Here is a 20,005-nt window from a genome sequence, read left to right on the forward strand (position 1 = left end):
AAAACACAGAGGTGTTTCACTCTCAATTTGCCCTTTTAAGGTCAGAAAAAAGGAAATTGTCACACACACTGTCTCTTGTATATATTATGGAGAGTTGTTATGAAGTGATTATTTTATAAAGGTTATACATAATTCCAAACAATATTTTTAACTCTCCTTTTCTTAATCACTTATAAAATAATGGCATGCTCTCTGTATCTGGAGAATGATGTTACTAGTAACAAGATATTCAGCCTATATAATTTTTTTTACAAATTTAACATCCCTTTGTGGTAGTCAAATATTCTGGGGATTCATTCTTGTATTTCATTGCAAAAGGCCTTATTGTTCAATGTACTGTTGTTGGGCAAAGATGGTAGCTTGTGCTCAGCAATCACTCAGGGCTCAAATCATTAACAAATTCCTTTCTGGACTGGCATGCAATCTGTCCATTGAAAGTTTATGAATTGGGCTATAATGAGCATCTGATAGGAAAACCCAATTGTCATGCAGATCACTAGGAGATGCTACGTGCGGGGAGGGTTTGACTGTGGAGATTCAGATGTACTTCCAAAAACTGAACCCGCAACAGGAAGAATGGAAATTCTGTGGTGGTCATGTAAAGGCATCCAATAGATGGGCTTAAAGAATCAGTTTGCTATTGGAACTCATTTCTTACAGCATGAACTAACTGTTAATACAGAAAGGGAATGCCCTGGTACACACTGCAGAAGTCCTTTGTCTTAGCAATCACAATTTCCTCCTTCCTCTGATTATGTTTTTGCCTGAATGACCCTTAAATCAGAATATGTACCTCTTGGGAGCAAGTTAGGAAACTGTACTCCCTTTCTGATTTCCAAGGAGAGTAAAATTGTTCTGTTTATTTCTCCTGAATTTTGCGTGTTCTTCTGCTATTTCACAGAATGAATTAATCATTATTCCTAATAAAACCTTTACTTGAACTAGTTTCCACTTACACCTGATATTTTTCTATAGGACACATTGAAAATAAGCTGCGCAAATGCAAGTTTCAGCCAGGCATTGAATACTATGTAATTTAATTTCTAATAAAGCTCATTCTGTTCTCCAACAGACATCGATGAGTGTGAGACAGCTGGAATATGCATGAACGGGCGCTGTGTGAACACTGATGGCTCTTTCAGATGTGAATGCTTCCCTGGCCTTGCAGTAGGATTGGACGGGCGCGTGTGTGTTGGTGAGACAAGCTTAAAGTGTGGCAAATCCCAATTAACCAGTGTTAAGGCATTAATGCTAGACTGATTGACAGATCAAGTTTGAATGTAGAATTTACTGTTGTTCATGGATTGGTAGATAGTAGTTACAGTGGATATTTACTGTAACAGCCCATTTTGCTCTTTTTTCTTTTACTTTGCACTTAAAGAGAATAAAATGCATGGGCCATATCACAAAATCAGGTAGACTATACAGCATAGTGCTGCTGGAGGTGAATAGGTGAGAATTTGCCCCATTTCTGCCAATGTAAAATTCCTCATTTCTCACTAAGCTTAAGGATTTAATTACTCTTTCACCTCTTTTTAAAGTGGAGATACCGATTTTTCACTTCTGCCAATTTCTCTACAAGCAAAAGATACTTGAGGTGTTTGATTTTAAAATACTGATGTGTCTGACAGCCATTAAGGGCCATTTTTAAACAGTGAGAAATGTCACACCTGGACCTGAAGAGATAAACATTTTAAATCTTAGACACTTCAATAGGATTACTGAATTTTTGTTTGTTTTTTACAAGCAAAGAAAAATATTCTTTTAATGACAGCATATTTTGTGATTTGTTTTTAATGAAAATTGTTTGGGTTTTTTTTTTCTCTTATTCTTCCCTTCTTTCAGGTATAAAATGAAAAGAAAAGCTTTAGTATGACCTTAGTGGGCTTAATCCAGGGTGTTGTGCCAGTGGTCATTTTAACCTCAGTGAATCAGAGACAACTAATAAGGTTGGGAGGGGGAGAACAGATACTTCTTGTTAAAATCAAATCAGTCCTCTAACTGTGAGAATAAAGTAAACAGTACTGAGTTGTTTTGGAAGTTTTGAGGTATACTTGGTTCTAGCTCTAAGATCCCGCAGCTAGGCCTGTCAAGTTACAAGTGAGTAATGTCCTTGTCATGCGGCAGAGTCTTTGTCCTTTTTCCCCATGGCTTCCTGCTAGTTCAAGGTTAAATATGATTTTTCCCCTAGTAGTTCACTAGTGCATGTTAGGTCATTAAATGCAGTAACTAGTTTGTATGTCTGAACTCTTTGGAGCATGAGAAAAAAGAATTTCCTGTCCCGAGTAGAGCGAGGGTATAGTTGGGTGAAAAGTATGGAGAAATGGTGAAAGAGGTTATGTTTTGATAGCTATTTTACAGTGTTCATGACACCTGAGCTATATTTAATACTTGTAATTTATGGCAGGTGGCTATGGCAATATTAAGAGATTTCTTTCCTCAGATACACACATGCGAAGCACATGCTATGGTGGCTACAAGAGGGGACAGTGTGTGAGGCCATTAACTGGTGCAGTTACAAAATCAGAGTGCTGTTGTGCCAGCACTGACTATGCCTTTGGGGAGCCTTGTCAGCCCTGCCCAGCACAAAATTCAGGTATGCCATTATTTACTGGTACGTATTTTAATCTATGCTTTATGTTGATAAACTAATTTTAGAAAGGCAAAATACAGTTTGACATTAAAATTTCACCCTAAATTAGGACAGTTAAATTGCTGTGTAACATCATATATTTTGAGCAGTCTGCTGCTTTGCATGTTGGAAGAGTGCAGGAGAGAATTTTTTGAGGGAACAGTAAATGTCAATGTCTGGGTCCAGAGCTGGTACATGCATTAACAGATTTTCGAACAAAACCCTCAATTTTGATAGATGTGGATAACAAAAAATGTAATTTTTAAGTTAGTAATGGAAACATCTTGAGTAGAAGATAGCTAATTCTATAAATATAGTTATTATTTATTAATTTTAGCAATTCAATTATTTGGGGAGTTACTGAAGTGCAAATATATTGGAAAATGCTGACCTATATGACAACAGTTAATTCTGATCTGCCTGACTATTCTGTTAATTGTTCTAAACTCAAAAGAGCTTGAACTTAGGAGTAGTTGAGACATTTGAGATACTTCAATACATATTTAATTATTTTTTTTAAGGATAAGAGATCCTTGATTTGCTGTGAACTCCTGAAGATACTCCTGCTAAATGGAGTTAAATATGGACTAGATTTATAGGAAAACCTTTTCCTGGTCACTTTGAATGTGCACCTTGAGCAACAGCTTAGACATATGTGTTCTGGAGAATCTTGCTGTGAATATGTTATGGTTCATTTCTGTAGGACGGCTAGCATGAAGTGTATGTCTGTTCCTGAATGCCTCAGTTCATGATGTGAAGTTTTTACTCATCCATCTTCATGAGCACATGCAGACACTGCATCTGCTAAAATGTTTCACAGGTTCAGAATACTGTGAGGCTATTAATGTTTTTAGAATAATTGAAAGCCATGTTATTTCATTCAGATAATTAATTGGCATATTGTAAGTGATGATGCTGAAAGCAATGAGCTAAGAAAGAGCATTCCATTAAGTATTTTAATATATTTCCAGCTGAATATCAGGCTCTGTGCAGCAGTGGAACTGGCATGACTGCAGGAGGAAACGGTAAGATCACTTAATGTAGTTCAAACTATTGGAGTTCTGGCTAAAAGTGTTACCTTGATATCCTTGATTTGTTAGACATGCTGGTGGGGATGGTGGCAGAATAGAATGAGAGAAAGGCTTATTCAAATAGCTGTTTGTAACACATTAGAATAATTTAGGGTGCAATGAGTGGAGCATACCATTTCACCAGTGAGCTTTCTCTTTTACGCCATGGAATGTATGTGATTACTGTTACAAAATAATGGCAAAGTTTAGAGAAGCGTTATTACCTATATGACTTAGAAGTAAAATACGGAAATCGTATTTGCACATTCTAACTGAAATCATCCTGAAGAGTAAAGCCACGTTGACACTGAGCTTCCTGACATATTTTTATCTGTCAAAAAGGCCAAGCTGACCAAGTCTGGTTAATTACAAAGGAGCAAATGATGGCAATAAAAGCTCTGTAGTCATAGAACTTTGAAACTGCAAACTTTCAAATCAGTCAATGCTCACTAGTAGATTTGTTGGCAGTAGAGAGGGAAAAACATTCAGAAAGGAGGAATGTTGATGCTTTGGAGAGTGATGCCATCTGGAAATGCTATGGAATCAGGAGATACAGGGGACTACTAGTACATGTGCCTCTCTAAATGTAAGTCCCCAGTTTAATACCCCAGTTTGTACCTACATTGTCAAGTCTCTTAAATGTTTTTGGCCTGGAGATGGTTTAAAATCAGGTGTGAAAGAGATGCTTTTTTTCCTCTTGATTGTCAATATTTACATGGGGTTTTTTTGCCTTTGTATAGATATTAATGAGTGCTTACTGGATACTGATCTCTGTCCAAATGGAAGGTGTGAGAATCTGCATGGAACATATAAATGTATTTGTGACCCTGGATATGAAGTGGATTCAACTGGGAAAAACTGCATTGGTACGAATTTTCCTAATTTTTATTTTGTAGTTTTATGCTTGTTTTTATCCTCTTTCACCTCTTTTTTTTTTCAGTATTTCATCACATCCACTAAGCTGATCTTCTGATATTTCTGGATGTTTCTGCTGAAGTCTTGTTTTAATTTCAGTGCTTTGCAATGCTCATAAAATCCTCCACTGTGGGGCTGTAAGGGATCGTTGCTGTCAGTGACTCAAATCACTGGCAACCAGGCAATAAACATCCAGTTCAGTTAAGTCCACTGAACACACACTCTGCAGTATGAATGCTTTAAAAAACCAAAAGAGGCCAGACCCTGCAATTATAATCTGACAGTAGGGATCTAGGATCTCTAGTCTGCTAGGTGCCTCCAAGACCAGGGGATTTATGTAAACCCCCCAACTGATGCTACAGAAGGCTTACGTGTTTTCTTCCAACTCTGACTTTGAGGAAAATTCCCTTTCAACTTTCAGACAGGAATATTGGTTTAACTCTAACTGTACTGGCGAGGCATAAGAAAATTTATTGTCATTGGAAGTATCCGAAGGCACAGGATCTCTAGCTAGGGCTGATTTCTTGTGCTGTGCAAGTGAAAAAAAAAGGAAGCCAAATTTTTCATCACAGAAAACGTGAAATTTCTTTTTGCTCCTTAGAGGTGACCTGTGGGAGGCACTGTGGCATGAGATAAGAATTCAAATAAATAGCAGTTCAGTCTCTTATCTCACTATCTGGGGTGTAAAGTATCCCATCAGATGCCTGCAGACTCTTGTTAAAATCTTCAATTCTGGCAATTCTCTTGTTCCATTACACAGCCTTATTGAAGCCCATAACTTAAGAGTCTTTCAGTTTTCCACTTTCTCCCACTCCTGCATTGGTGCATTGCTCCAGACCCCTTTTACACAACTGATTAGAAAATTCTTCTGGTTTCCTGTTAAAATTTATTTGTGACCATTTTATTACCAGTTGATGTAGTATTAATATTATCCTTTGACTTAGAAGCATGTCAGCAATTATCCCCAAAATATTTATGAAGAATCATCATAGTCTTTGTCAAACTGTTGGCAAAACTATCTAAATCTATGCTTTCAGTCTTTTCATGAAAGCAGAGGCTGCAGCCTTCTCTTGAACACAGTTGATCTGATCAGTCTACAGTGTTCTGATGAGGTCTGACCAGTGCCACATATAGCGGTGCCAGCAATTCTCCATTGCCCCTAGGAATGTCCTGCCTAAATTGATTCTAGAGTCCATTCGTTTTTTTCTTCAAATACATGTTATACTTTGGGATCGAAGTCAAACTAATTGGGAGTTACATCCAGAGTTTTTTCTTTTCCATAGCCGTCAACTGATGAGTTCTGTTTTATAGCGTATTATAGTTGTTGGTCCCTAATTGCAAGGTTTTGAGTGTTGGTGATTATATTTCCTCTTACTTCTCTCATTCATATTGTCAAGTTTAATTTAGCCTTGCATGATTCTCTATATTGGTAATAACTTCCAGCTTAGTGTGTCCACGGTGTTTGATCCCATTCATTTCTTATTTCTGAATTGCAATGAATATTTTATAGGACCAGTCCCAAGACTGATTCCTGGAAGCATTGCTAATATCCTCTCTCTATTGTGATTACTCCCCTTTTTTAATATACCCTGCTGTAATCTCTCCTTCAGCCAGCTCTGGAGCCACCTTGAAGTTCTTAAATTCCTTCCTGTATTTCCAGCTTACATAATAATTTTATTTGGGTTCTCTATTCTCTACTTAAACCTAAATAGTTTTAAGTCATCTGTGTTATCCCAGTCTAAACTATCCATTATCTTACTTTTTAAAAAATAAGAGTTGATCTAACTTTGATAAAAGTCATGCTGTAATTCATCCCATTTTCCCATTTGCTTCTTTGGCTTTAATTATCCACGTCCCATTTCAGTGTCTGCCTGTAGCTTATGGCATCCCTTCTCTTCTCCCCATCCATCTGTGAGTTTTCCAGTTGCTCCCTAGCCCACCCTGTTGCAGCCCACATCCATGCTCCATCACAGCTGTTTCCTATTCTTCCATAATGTTCCACCTGGCCCTCTCTCAATTTTTCTGAACTCCTGTGAAGCTTCCCACATGGTCTGTTTTATTCTGCAAATCTCCCTGCTTTTCCTAGTACTTTTGCTGTTCCCAGCTGCTGTGCTGACCCTCTGAGTCTTCCCAACTTCTCTCAACACTTTCTGAGGCCTCTCTGACCCAGCCAATTGTTCCTGTCTGCTCTCAGGGTCTCTCCTGGTCTTCACCTGCCACGCATGGCTGTTGCCACCTTTTTGCAACTTCTTTCTTAATGAATACAGGTGTTCCAAAGTGCTTGAAATTTGTCACTAGTATTTCTATTTAAATTTTTCTCCTCTGAAGCAAATGTAGACTTACACTGGCCTTGTTAACCATAACATCTAAGACAGTTCAGAGCCAGCTTGGAAAAAATGGTGATTTAGAGACCAGGATGACCAGCAAACTTTCCAAACCAATCCTCTTCATTTCTTTCATGACTCTGGGGGCTGCTGTGGGGAATCAAAGACTGCAGAGACCTATTCCACAATATAGGCAAGATGAAAGTGTGATTCCCAGCTTAACTTTAAACCATGGTGTGGCTGTCACGTATTATGAGTATGTGTAGAAAGGAGGTACAAGCTCTTACAAAAGCAAAGCAGCCTGCTAAAGAATAAAGCTCAGGAAAAAGTCAACAAAAATTTACCAAGAAGGCTGTGGCTTTGTTGGATTTTTACTTTTCCCTGTTTAAAAAAGAAAATGAAAACATTAAGTTTTCTCTAGGTAATATTTATGTGGTTTGAAATTACATAACTTATCGTTGTTCCCATCATTTCACTGATAGTTTTCACGAGGAAGGTGTAGTAAGTGGGTTCTTTATTGTTAGTATATTTGGAATGGTCGTTTCCATCTGAAATAATTCCAAGCCTGTTTGCTAAAAGAATCTACAAAACCCTTTAGTGCAAGTTATGCGTGTGAGTATTCTCTCTGTCTCTTCTCCCCCTTGCCCTTCTTTGTCTCCTCCTTCTCTCTCCATAATCTAATATAGAGAAATGTGGCTGTTGGGAGGGAAATTCTGTCTTGGCTTCTATTCCAAAAATGCTTTCTTTCTTAACTTCTTGATTTTCATTATAGACATTGATGAATGTGCACTGAATATGCTGCTTTGTGACAATGGGCAATGCAGAAATACCCCTGGAAGTTTCACCTGCACCTGTCCAAAAGGATTTGTATACACTCCTGACCTAAAGACATGTGAAGGTAACTGGTAACACTCCATTTCTTCCTGGTTTGATTAATTTGGATTGTTCTCGGATTGTGCCAGAAATACTTTGAACCTTGATAAGGATATAATGTAAACTGAAAAAAAAAAAAAGTAAAGGCATTATAAGGGGGGAAGCAGGGCAATGAGGAGAGACAAGGCCAAAATGAAAGCATTAGATAACCTCTTGGAATAGCCTGTATTAGGTCTGTACTAGCACTGTCCTTATTGACTGCTACCAATAGGGCCATTCTGTGCTAAGGGTGAGAAAAACTTGAGAAGAACCAAGTTCTACAAATCTGTTATCTTGTGTGGAGAACAGAGCCAGACGGCTCCTAGTTTGAACCCTTTCTGATCCACAGACAGGATGTGTATTAGATCATTTAAACAACACAGTCCATCATCAAAAGCACTGCAATAGCTGGGTATCAGTGAAAAATGAGATGCTGTTTCCAAGTGCAATGTTTTAATGTCCTAATGTGTTAGTGTGTCTTTAGGGCATCATTAGTCTGTTGTGAAGAGTCTCATAATAGAAAAACAGAATACCAAGAAAGCTAGTCATGAGAAAAGCATCCACTATTTTTCCTAAGCTAAAAAAGGCCATATGCATTGTTGTTCAAACTTCCTGGCCCTAATGGCAGTGTTTCTCTTCTAGATATTGATGAGTGCGAATCTAACCCCTGTGTTAATGGGGTGTGCAAAAACACACCAGGCTCTTTCGCTTGTGAATGTTCTCCTGAAAGTACTTTGGATACAACCAGAACCATCTGCATAGGTATTTCTTCTTCTTAAGATTTTATTTTGAAAATGTCTAGCAACATACAAGTATTGTACACCAAGTTTAGAAAACATTAAAAAGAACCCAAACCCTTGTGTAGATAAATTTAGTGGGAAATATTACAGAAACAACATTAAGAAAGTCTTTATTCTCAGCATTACTGTGAGTACATAAAGCGTGACTAACACTTGGGAGCATGGTGTGCTTCCATGTCAAATTTGAGATATAATTTTTTTTGGTAACAAATACTAAAATGCTAAGACTACTTCTTCAGGACTATGCTCACCCACTTAATTCCTCTGCAAGAGGGATGGGCAGGTTCTCATTAAGTTCTGTTCTCTGGAAAGGCCAGTTTTCTATTTGAGATGGAGCATGAGTAAGTTTTTTGTACAACTGCTGTAGAAGAGCAGCCATGGACAGTGCTGTGACTCGGATACTTTGTGAACTTTTTTCCATTACCTGTTTTGGAGGGACAATTATTTATAGCTGTTGCTGAGTCACTGAGGAAAACTGTGGAACTATAGCTCTGTCTGACCCTTGGCTATCTTCTGCCACTCCCAGGATAGGAAGATCAGATATCCAGTCTGAGGGATTGAATAGATTAATGGAATACCTAGCAAGGGTTCATATCTACCCTTTTCTTCTGCATGTGCCTCTAATCTGTGTCATAATAAATACAATGACTCAGGTCTTGCATGGTGTTGAGATGTTCCCTGTTAAGGTCAATAAACATAAACTAGGAATTGCAAGGGCTCTGTGCTGGGATGATTTCAGGCTACAGTCCAGCATAGAGAAGGATAAATTAAGAGCTTTTAAAATAAATTCATATCTGATGTGGCAAGTTATAATGAAAGGATGATTCTTTTTCATGGTTAAATACACGTTTGCAAATATACTAATGTATAATGCTAAATGATCTGCATGACAATACACTGGGTTTTTTCCCAAACAGAGACAGTTAAGGGTACCTGTTGGCAGAACATAGTGGATGGAAGATGCGAAATAAATATCAATGGAGCAACTCTGAAGTCCCAGTGCTGTTCCTCGCTGGGTGCTGCCTGGGGAAGCCCATGTACACCATGTGAACGAGGTAACGCTGTTCATTTTCCTCAGGAGCCTAGGATTTTTTCCTATTCTGAGGTTGGTCCAGATTATTGTCATAGAAATTTGGGCACAGGCTAGACACGTAACTTTACTTATTCCATTACCAAGCACTCATTCAGTCTAAAAAAAGAGAAATCTTAATGTTTGAGGGGTAGCAGGTACCTATTGAAGGTTCTAACTCTGGGTCTTATAGTGAAGATTTTACAAGTTTATATTCTGAAGGGAAGGGACCACACCTACAGTCTGTAACTTACAGCATTACTTTACCATGGTTTGTCATAATTAGTGATCTAGAGTTCCTAATGATGTAGCAATAGATGCATATTCCCCAGAGCTCCCAAGAAAATGTTTGCAACAAATAGATCTTTGGTGTAGTAATGGATGGAGGAGAGGGAGTAGCCCTTGTTATTATACTCTGTAGATTAACTGGTGACCTAGAGAATCATACAGTTGATCAAGAAATGGGTTGAGGTCTCCACATATTCACTTGATAATTAGACTGAACTGTGGGATGAGCTGGGAACACAGGGATGAGCTGATGAATGTAGAAATGTGTGTGGCTTGTTATTTCTATATGCTGAAAGCTGCTGTGTTGCTCAAATCTTTAGTTAAATTCATCCTCTGTATATCTTAGCTGAATTCATCCTCATCCATGGTAAATAGGGCTGTAATGTGCTGTGAATAAGTTAAATTAATTAATTGATGTGGATGAAGCAGGAATTGTATAACCACTTCTGAGTCAGCTAGCTAAGACACATGAGAAGCAGAAGAGGATAATGGCTGACAGTCTAAATAGTTTATGTAGTTGCCCCATCTTATCTCTTAATTATCTCAGAAAATACTGAGATACTGTCTAAGCACTCAGACTTCTCATAGCAACAAACTCTAGATAATAGTTCACATGATCAGTTTAGCACAATAAGTTAATGGTGAGTTTTGGACTGTAATGTTCTAAATGTTCACTTTTGTTTGTTTTACAGACCCAATATGTCAGAAGGGATATTCAAGAATAAGAGGAACATTGTGTGAAGGTATTTATTGTTGCCTTAACATAAATCAGAGCTTGAATGAAAAAGTGCCAGTGTTTTGATTTAAGTGGTTAATTTAGCATAGGCGCACACTATGCCAAATTCTTACCTCGTGTAGTTCCATTGACTTCATTGGAGTTATGTCAGAGATGAATTTGGTTTCAGTTTGTTTAACATTCCTACATACTCACAGTTTATCTCAAAGTACACACTTGCAAATATAGTGTCTACCAGTATAAGAAGATGGTTCTCTCTCTTCAAATACTGTTAACTGAATAACCTATTTGGGCAAAATATGCATCTTATGTTAGTTACAAAACATGGCATTATTGATACACAGGTATGACAATCCATTACTGTGCTTTAGAAAAAGAATTTTTAAAGACTATGTTTCACATGAAGGTTAGGTTTGGAGTTTTTTTCCTTATCCATGGCTTTCTTCCATCAACATTATATGAAATCAAACACATTCCAAAGCATAGGTTCATTATGAAAAAAGAAGAAAAAATATATCGGGACACAATTAAACTTTGGTTAAAGAAAAGGTTAAAGTTTTCTTAAATGTGTAGCTTTTTGCTTGGTATGAGATGACTCCATACTATTCTGTGAGAATTGAAGGTCCCACCCAATTTCATCTTCATTTAAATTGATTTGGACCTGTGGAAAAGTACTGTGTATTTCCATAACATGCAGAAGCACAGAGAGTCTCAAACTGCTGTGGGTCATCCTGACTGACAACATCTGACATGACACTGCAGTTAAAATATTTTTTAAAAATTACTCCCATATGTAGCTTCCATAAAGAAACATTGTTTTTTCCCTTAACAAAAACTAAAATAAAAAAAGAGAGGAACACCCTCACACATACTCTTTGCTTTCCAAATGATGACTGAATACCTTGGCACGTCTGTGCTGCAGACCCACTGTACATAACTTATCTGACCTCAGCAACACTTTCTGGAGTGTGTAAGGCCCCACCTATCTCTCTTCACAAGGAAAGTCTTAGAACATTTTCAGCCCTGCTGCGATGGAAAGTTTATCCTTCCAAGATGTAGACATAACTGTTTTCAGCATTTCCTTTACCAGCACTTCGGATTACATCTATTACATACTTTAATCTTTCCCATTTCAATGGGACCTGGATAGCCCCAGATATTTTAGAGTAGTTTCCCCTGCTTCTAACATACTGAAGCCATATTTGGGTTTCAACCAATGTAAGCGTTTTTCAAGACAGGAGAAGATCTCTAGGAAATTTACTGGCAAGTAGGAGACAGAGCAAGGGAGTAATTTTAGTTCACAAAAGGTGATACTCAGTTCTCCAATACACAGCCCATGTAAAATGAGTAATGGACCTTGTGCAAGGGAATAAGCAAACTAAATTGGCAATGATCCTCTAGTTTACGGGTGAGCCCTGGAATTGTCAGTGGGAATATTGCTCACAGGCTGTGAACAGTGTTTCAGTGGTTTCTAATAGTCAGTGGCTTTACTTCCTGTCTTCCAGTTAATATGGGCCATTTACTTATAGCTAATCAAGGGCAGATGCTGCTGATGTCCACCCCAAATTTATCCTCCATCCTGCTCCATGCAGTTTGAGAGTTGCAGAGTCTGTTCACACCAGGAGTTATGTCTGGGGGCCTAGCAGGTCCAGTCTACCCACTTCTTGATTACTCTATACATGAGTGTTCAGCTGTAGATTATCAGATTCATTCTTTTCTCATTTCTTGTTCTTATCCTCTCCTGTCTTAAAAATTGTCATGCTTCATCTTGGGCCATATGTAATGATGGAGGCTTTTTCCTAAAGGCAGTTGTGAAGCATATGCTTTTCACACAGGACCTCACACTTAGATTACTAAACATTTATTTATGCCAAGCTAACACAGTTAATCAAGTTATCATTACCCAAAAGTGCTAAATTTGCAACTTAAATATAGAAATATATACATAATGAACTCTGTGTGCACTCATAAGGAGTTTGTTTTAATCTGTATGTGAAATTATTAATTGCTGACAGGGTCATAGGGCCAGATTATAAATGGTGGTGTAGTTTCAGACATGCAGAGGTGTGCCTGATAAGAGACAAACATTAAAAATACAAAAAAATATAGCATAATTTAATCCTGTTGGAATAATGCATATTCTCATTATGCACTTACCTTTGTTTCTTTGCCCATTTGCTTCAAAATTCTGGCCCACAGTGAGTATGAAATTTGATACAATTTTCAAATGCTCCTCTCATTTTTGTTACTTTTGAGCTTGATTTCAGTATATGTAGGAATGACAAATAGCAACATATATATTTCTGATGTTTTCTGTAATCAATTGGTTCTGATTAACTTGAATATGAACTCCTAAATATTTGGAATTCTGTTGGGCCAATTTTTTTTTTTTTGTCCTAAAAACCGACCATTAGGTTGTTAATATTTTTTCTGATTTGTTCATGTTTAGCATGCTAGTGATTACTTTTATTCACATTTTGTTTGGATGTAGATGTAAATGAATGTGAGGTGTTTCCTGGAGTCTGTACAAATGGTCAGTGTGTCAATACCTTGGGATCGTTTGTTTGCCAGTGCCCCAGTGGAATGACTTTAGATGCTTCTGGACGGACATGTCTTGGTAGGTATTAATTCCATTTACAGGTCTTCTAGGGAAGAGCAAATCTATGTGATGAGCAATGTTTGCCCTGCATGTTTTCTTACAAGTAAGGAAAATTATTTTTGTCAGCTATAAGTAATTTTCAAATGAACTAAATCAGGGACATGAACTTAGTTCAGCTGGAATACAAACAGATTTCAGTGGTAGCAGCTAAAGCCCATCACCATTTGCTAGCTGGTGAATAGCATTTATTTAGTTCCAGATTGTTCATCTCACAAATCCCTGTAGTCCATCTGTGCGCTCTTCATCCACAAAGCCAGTGAAATCAGCAAGATTGGAAGGGATAATGGGTAACATTGTGGGCTGGGACTTGGGTGTCTGAGGAGGGATGCGGTGCTCCTGACTACACCATATACCTTAAGGGAGGGTGGAACACAATATCATAGTTTTGCATGCTGTCCACCCAAAGCATCTTTATCCCTTTATGATAGTAAACGTCTAAAATTTGTCTCAGAACAAGGCATAGCTTGCAGTAATCAAAAGGCCTTATAGAGGTTGAGTAAGATGGAATATTTAAAATCCCCTTCTGATCCAAAATTAACTTCATATTGAGCACCGTTATTCAGAATGGTGCTTTGAATTTACCTTAAGCTCTGGAAAAGAGTTCTGCGGTGAACTAAATTTTCTCTTTCTCTCTCAACATATTGTTCAATTGCCCAACAGACATTCGCTTGGAGAGTTGCTACCTGCAGCATGAAGATGAACAGTGCACCTCACAAATACCAGGCCGACACCGAATGGATGCTTGCTGCTGTTCAGTGGGGGCAGCATGGGGCTTTGAGTGTGAGGAGTGTCCTCTGAAGGGGTCACCTGAATTTGAAGCTCTTTGTCCAAGAGGATCTGGGTTCTCTACAAAGATAGAGATAACTGGGAAGCCTTTCTCGAAAGGTATGTGATCTGTTTGTGGTTCGTTGCCAGCAAATCCTGCTGCCTTTTCCTTTCACTCTTCCCTGAGGCAATTCCTGTGGGTTTGAAGATTTCAGTGAGAGTCAGGCACTTCACCCACCTTAAGGCGCATTCGAAAATCCAGTTAGATTTTAATGGAAATTAAAGCCAGAGTAGAACACATGATAATTTATTCTGTGTCACACACCATTAAATACCATATAATACTGCAGCCTCAAAACACTAAATTTGTGTGTCTACTGGAGAGGTTAAATTGTGCCTGACTTTGCCTCTTGTGTGGCACCTAATGGCACCTCTGACTGATGGAATAACTTTGAAAACCTGGCACCTCAAAGTACAAGAATTGGAACAAACTGAGCAGTTAGCTTTGGATGTTTTGAAAGATCAATCCTTTTTACCTGTGCAGAGTGTAGTTACTTCAGTTCCACTGTGGAGCAAGAGAGGGAAGGTGAATAATTTTGGTAACTTCTTGTGGAGTTATATGGAGAAGTAAGAAAAATTATTTCCAGGATGATAGCTCAGATAAGCAGAATATAATTTACTGTAAACCAAGCCTTGTTGTGACTGTTGTTGCTAAACTTCCAGCGTTAAATGGGAATCACAGTGACACCCTAATATCATATGTTGAAAGCTGTTTTACCAGGGTTACCACTGGGGTTAAGCTGGACAATGTCAGAAGCACAAATGGGTGTGAATATGCTTATAGAGAAAGCCAGTTAGTTACCCAAAAAATAAACATACTGAAGTTTGAAAGGAGGGGGAAATATGTATGAATGACAATTGCTCTTGTTAGTTTCAGCCTTAGTTTTATAAACAGTTACTAAGCCATTAATTATCCATAAAGAGAAGTAACATGTGATTTTATTTGTGCTTGTTATGTTTTCTGTGACTCATGGAAGTCTCATTTTTTTTCTCAGAAACCAGAAGACAGAGTGGGTCTTTTGGAAACTCCCTTTGCCCTTGTAGGTTTGATCTTCTGTCCACTGACATCTTACTGTTGACTTCAGTGACCTGCAGATCAGATCCTCCAGGACAAAGGGGAGATTAATAACATTTTATGGCAGAAAAGTGCTCTTGGCAGTTCCAGTGCAGAGCGTCTGCATTGTTGGTTAGGGGGAAGTCACTATCAGTTAATGTAGTGTGGTCTACAGTTTCCCCAAAAGGGAAGGGGTCATTGTCATGAGAAAGAATGAACTCTGAAGTTGGCATGGTTCTTTTGTGCACTGTTTTTGCATGAAGTGATAACATGATATGTCCTTGCCATTTCATTTTTAGATATCAACGAATGTAAAATGTTCCCCAGTCTCTGTACCCACGGAAAATGCAGAAATACCATTGGCAGCTTCAAGTGTAGATGTGACAGTGGGTTTGCCCTTGATTCTGAAGAGAGGAATTGCACAGGTAAACTGCATTGATGTATCTCTTACACCTTTGATTTGAAAAGGAGAAACTAAACTGCTTTAAAAATACTGTGAATGTGTTTTGTGTTACAGATATTGATGAATGCCGCATTTCTCCTGATCTTTGTGGCCAAGGCATCTGTGTCAATACTCCTGGAGACTTTGAATGTGAATGCTTTGAAGGCTATGAAAGTGGATTTATGATGATGAAAAACTGCATGGGTATGTTTTTTATAGACCATAGATCTGCAATAGTGTGCTGTGTGCTAGTATGGTCTGCATGGTTTATTTTTTTATTTCATATTTTTTGTAAGGTTTGATTGCATCTGGATTTAGGTCCCTCATCAATGAGGTCCCTCTCATTTTGTGAGTCTTATTAAAGCTCACTTGAACTTGATTTCCACCCCAAATGTGAATTCACTGCTTCTGCAGGATGCCAAAGCATAAATGAGCAAAGATCAGGAATTTAGGATGTTAAATTTATCCTTGCAATCCCTATTTTACTACATGGGACACCATCCTGAACTTTGAAGTTACAGTAGATTAAAATTTAGAAGAAACCTTATTTTATTTTATTTTATTTTATTTTATTTTATTTTATTTTATTTTATTTTATTTTATTTTATTAACTGCACTGTGGTGAAAGGGGTGACTAAGGAAGTGCTGTGATGGGTAGTAGGCTATGGGGAGGGACTTGCTGCTGTGGCAGTGCTGGCCCCTGCAGTGATGTGCCTTCTCTTCTCCCCACAGACATTGATGAGTGTCAGCGCAACCCCCTTCTCTGCCGAGGAGGCACCTGCATCAACACAGAGGGGAGTTTTAGGTGTGATTGTCCTCCAGGCCATCAGATATCACCAAATATCTCTGCTTGTATAGGTGAGACATGCAGGCAAAATCAATACTGTGCTTTTTGTATGGCTCTTGTGCTGCGCATGCGTTTACATTTGCTTCAGTATCATTTTCATTCAGACCTAAACCCTATTCCTCTTTTTCTGTTGCAACAGACATTAATGAATGTGAATTAAGCACCAACCTGTGCCGAAACGGACGTTGTGTCAACCTGATTGGAAAGTATCAGTGTGCTTGCAACCCTGGGTATCAGTCAACACCTGACAAGTTATACTGTGTCGGTAAGGACAAAATCTACATGGGATCTCTAGTGAATAGGGAAGATATACCACAAATAATTGTTTCATTTTTAGTAGTTATACAAAGACATTTTTAACTGTGATTCAAAAATCTAGCAGAGTCTGTCAAAAATAGTATGCAAAAACCCCTAAATTCACACCCATTGCAAGAAATGATTTAAATCATGGCAGTGCTGCAGCTAACTAATAGCCTATTTTCTCTAGTAAATGAGTCATGATGCATAAAATAGCACATTATTTTAAGCGGCCCAAGACTTCAGACTTTGATCGTTAAGGGGGAATACCTTGTTAAATCTTGAGTTCTATATTTGATTAAAACTCAGCATTCCTGACAGACCATGGAGCAGACTCATGTGGTTCAGTTGAAATTTTCCTAATTAGTTCCGCAGTTGTCTCAAATATAGGTCCTTTCAAGTGTTTCCTCAAAGATGTATTTTGTTAATGACATTTAGCTTAAATCATGTCTCGTGCACTCCTTCACATGCGTACATTTTATTGTGCCACAGAAAAACATGTAAAATTCACTGGCTTTAATTCTGCCTAGTAGATATTTTTTTCCCTTGCTCCTTACAAATACTTTGTTGTTTTCATGGTACTGTGGTAACCCAACAGTGGTATTTTTATATGTAGAAAAAGAACTGCGGAAGTATTTCTTTGCAGTCAGCTAACACCATCTCTTTCCCTCGCTGGTTTGCCTAACGTCCATCCCAATACCTATATTTGCAAACACTTGAATGTTCATGGAGCATGCAAATGTTGAGCGTACATTCTGGATTGATGCTGTTCTGGAAAGCTGACTGTTGTGGTTTAAGCGCAGCTGGTAACTCAGCACCATGCAGCCATTCACTCACCCCTCCAGTTTCCGCCCCCCATCCAGGTGGGATGGGGAGGAGAATCAAAAGAATGTAAATCCCACAGGTTGAGATAAGAACAATAAAAAAATTTAATAACTAAAATAAACTATAGTGATAATAGAAAGAATACCAATAATAAAGATAATAGGAAACAACAAGAGAAGAAATGAAAGCTTGAAGTGATGCACAATATAATTGCTCACCACCCACTGACTGATACCCGGCCCAATCTGATCAGTGATCAGTCCCTTCTGGGTGACTCCATCCAGTTTCTATACTGGGCATGATGTGCTGTGGTATGGAATATGCCTTTGGCTACTTTGGGTCAGGTGTCCTCTCTCTGCTTCCTCCCTGCTTCTTGTGCCCCTCCTCACTTGGCAGAGCATGAGACTGAAAAATCCTTGTTCAGGGTAAGCATTACTTAGCATTACTAAAACATCAGTGTGTTATCATCACTGTTCAGAAACTAAGGATGAAACACAGCACTGCAGTAGCCACTAGGAAGAAAAATAATTGTTACAGCTGAAACCAGGACACTGACTCAAAAGTGTGTACTTGAAACATGCTTTAAAATAGAAGGTATTGTGGGTTTTAATTGTAATTTTCTCCTTTTTAGATATTGATGAGTGCAGCATAATGAATGGTGGCTGTGAGAACTTCTGTACAAACTCGGAAGGCAGCTATGAATGTAGCTGCAAACAAGGCTTTGCACTTATGCCAGACCACAGGACATGCACTGGTAAGGGAGATTTTGGGAACTTTTTCATCGGAAGGGTTTATTTCAGTAGTTTAAAAATGGACCTTCTTTTTAAGATTAAAGCTTTTATAACAAATACACTGTAAAAACAAAGAAACAAAAAATCCCCAAACAAACAGCAGTTAGTGCATGGCAAGTGAAGTTCTTTTCCTAAAGTAAACATCTCCAAAGTACCAGAAATGAACAACTGCAGACTGAATTGTTTTGAAGGTGATTGATTCTTCATAATTGCAGAAAGTTTATAGGTTGATTCCGAGTTTCATAATGAAAAGCTGTAATTTTTTTTCAATAGGAGATAAATTTTCTCCCTTAAAGTATTGCATTGAATCAAAAATCCAAAATGTGTTGAAGTCAATGGAAAGAATCATCATAAACAGAAGCCAAAATACTCGTCTGCATGTGTGCTGCTGTATGGTTATATTGGAGAGAGAATAGACAAATGCTAGAAAAGGAGCTGATTGCCCTGTTCTGTGGTTGTGTGGTATCTGCTCTTAAGCAAGCTAGAAAATTCCTGTTTATAATTCTTTGTTTTGTCAAATGTAAGTATGCTGCGTTACCTCAAAACTGACTTTCAGACAAACTGAAATTTGAATAGCACGAATCTTTCTTAGGAAACAGCTAAGAAAACTTTAGAAATATGAGAAAATTTTCAGAGCTCTGTAACGGGTATTCTCCTTTGGGAGTCTGGGAGTCATAATCCCAGTAAGTGAATTGTACTTGGTGATTTCCACATAGGTTACTGGAAAGATAATTCTACCCTACTCTTTGATTTCTTGCTGTACAACCACTGGCCCACTGAGGCATGGGAACGTTTGCCAGCAATTTGCCAATTCCATCCAAGAGCTCGTTGAAGAGCGTGAGAAATGTAAGAGGGTTAATCTCTTGGAATAGAGCTGCCTTTATAGTTGGACAAATGGAGAGTTTTCTATACCAAATTAATAGAGAGAGCTCATATTTAGAATTTGTAAATATTTATAGACCTGAACAGGTTTGAATATTCAAAATCCACATGCTGAAATTTTGTCTCTGCCCAAACTGAGTGAAAACAGGAAAAAATTGTATTTTGTGGCATTTTCTACTCATTTCACTGAGTATCTGGTTTTACTGTGTTAGATGTTTGTGCATGGTACAGGATACAGTAGCACTGTGACCTGAGTAAGTGAAACACCTATTTTTCAGTTGTGTGAACATGTCTTTTATCTTTAGCATCACACAGAGCTGGAACCCATTACAAAATATATTTCTTGATAATTGAACTGATAAGAATGCCGTTCAGGTCAGTTGTAGGTCAGGTTTGAATTGGTGAGGTTATGCATAAATAATCTGCTCAATTAGGAGAAACAACAGGTTCTTTGTCAGCTGATTTTCCCCCAACTGTGAAATCAGTACAGTGGCAGGTTAGTAAATAAAGTTCTTTATTTCTGTCATTATTATCCCCATTTCTAGAGCTTTCTTTTGCATGTTAATTCAAATTCTCTTCCAAGTTAACATCTTCAGGGTAGTGTCCATGCCAGCATTATTTGTTTGTTAAGATCAAC

At 38.1% G+C, this 20,005-nt stretch overlaps 1 protein-coding gene across 2 annotated transcripts in view; it reads left to right on the forward strand.

The window, feature by feature from the left end:
• Positions 1–20,005, forward strand: part of FBN1 (fibrillin 1) — a 152,253-nt gene that overhangs the window by 84,099 nt on the left and 48,149 nt on the right. For both annotated transcript variants that reach the window (XM_061446884.1, XM_061446885.1), the window contains exons 16-31: positions 1,073–1,195; positions 2,444–2,596; positions 3,604–3,657; positions 4,443–4,568; positions 7,714–7,839; positions 8,496–8,615; positions 9,571–9,708; positions 10,703–10,753; positions 13,238–13,363; positions 14,066–14,290; positions 15,226–15,270; positions 15,584–15,709; positions 15,802–15,930; positions 16,459–16,584; positions 16,713–16,838; positions 18,327–18,449. In XM_061446884.1, coding sequence (XP_061302868.1) covers positions 1,073–1,195; positions 2,444–2,596; positions 3,604–3,657; positions 4,443–4,568; positions 7,714–7,839; positions 8,496–8,615; positions 9,571–9,708; positions 10,703–10,753; positions 13,238–13,363; positions 14,066–14,290; positions 15,226–15,270; positions 15,584–15,709; positions 15,802–15,930; positions 16,459–16,584; positions 16,713–16,838; positions 18,327–18,449 — 1,917 coding nt within the window. The remainder of the gene's footprint in view (positions 1–1,072; positions 1,196–2,443; positions 2,597–3,603; positions 3,658–4,442; positions 4,569–7,713; positions 7,840–8,495; positions 8,616–9,570; positions 9,709–10,702; positions 10,754–13,237; positions 13,364–14,065; positions 14,291–15,225; positions 15,271–15,583; positions 15,710–15,801; positions 15,931–16,458; positions 16,585–16,712; positions 16,839–18,326; positions 18,450–20,005) is intronic.

Source organism: Pezoporus flaviventris, unplaced genomic scaffold (assembly GCF_033815535.1).
Source record: "Pezoporus flaviventris isolate CSIRO_AGI_PZ_B2104156 unplaced genomic scaffold, CSIRO_AGI_Pfla_v1 ptg000006l, whole genome shotgun sequence".
Classification (NCBI taxonomy): Eukaryota; Metazoa; Chordata; class Aves; order Psittaciformes; family Psittacidae; genus Pezoporus; species Pezoporus flaviventris.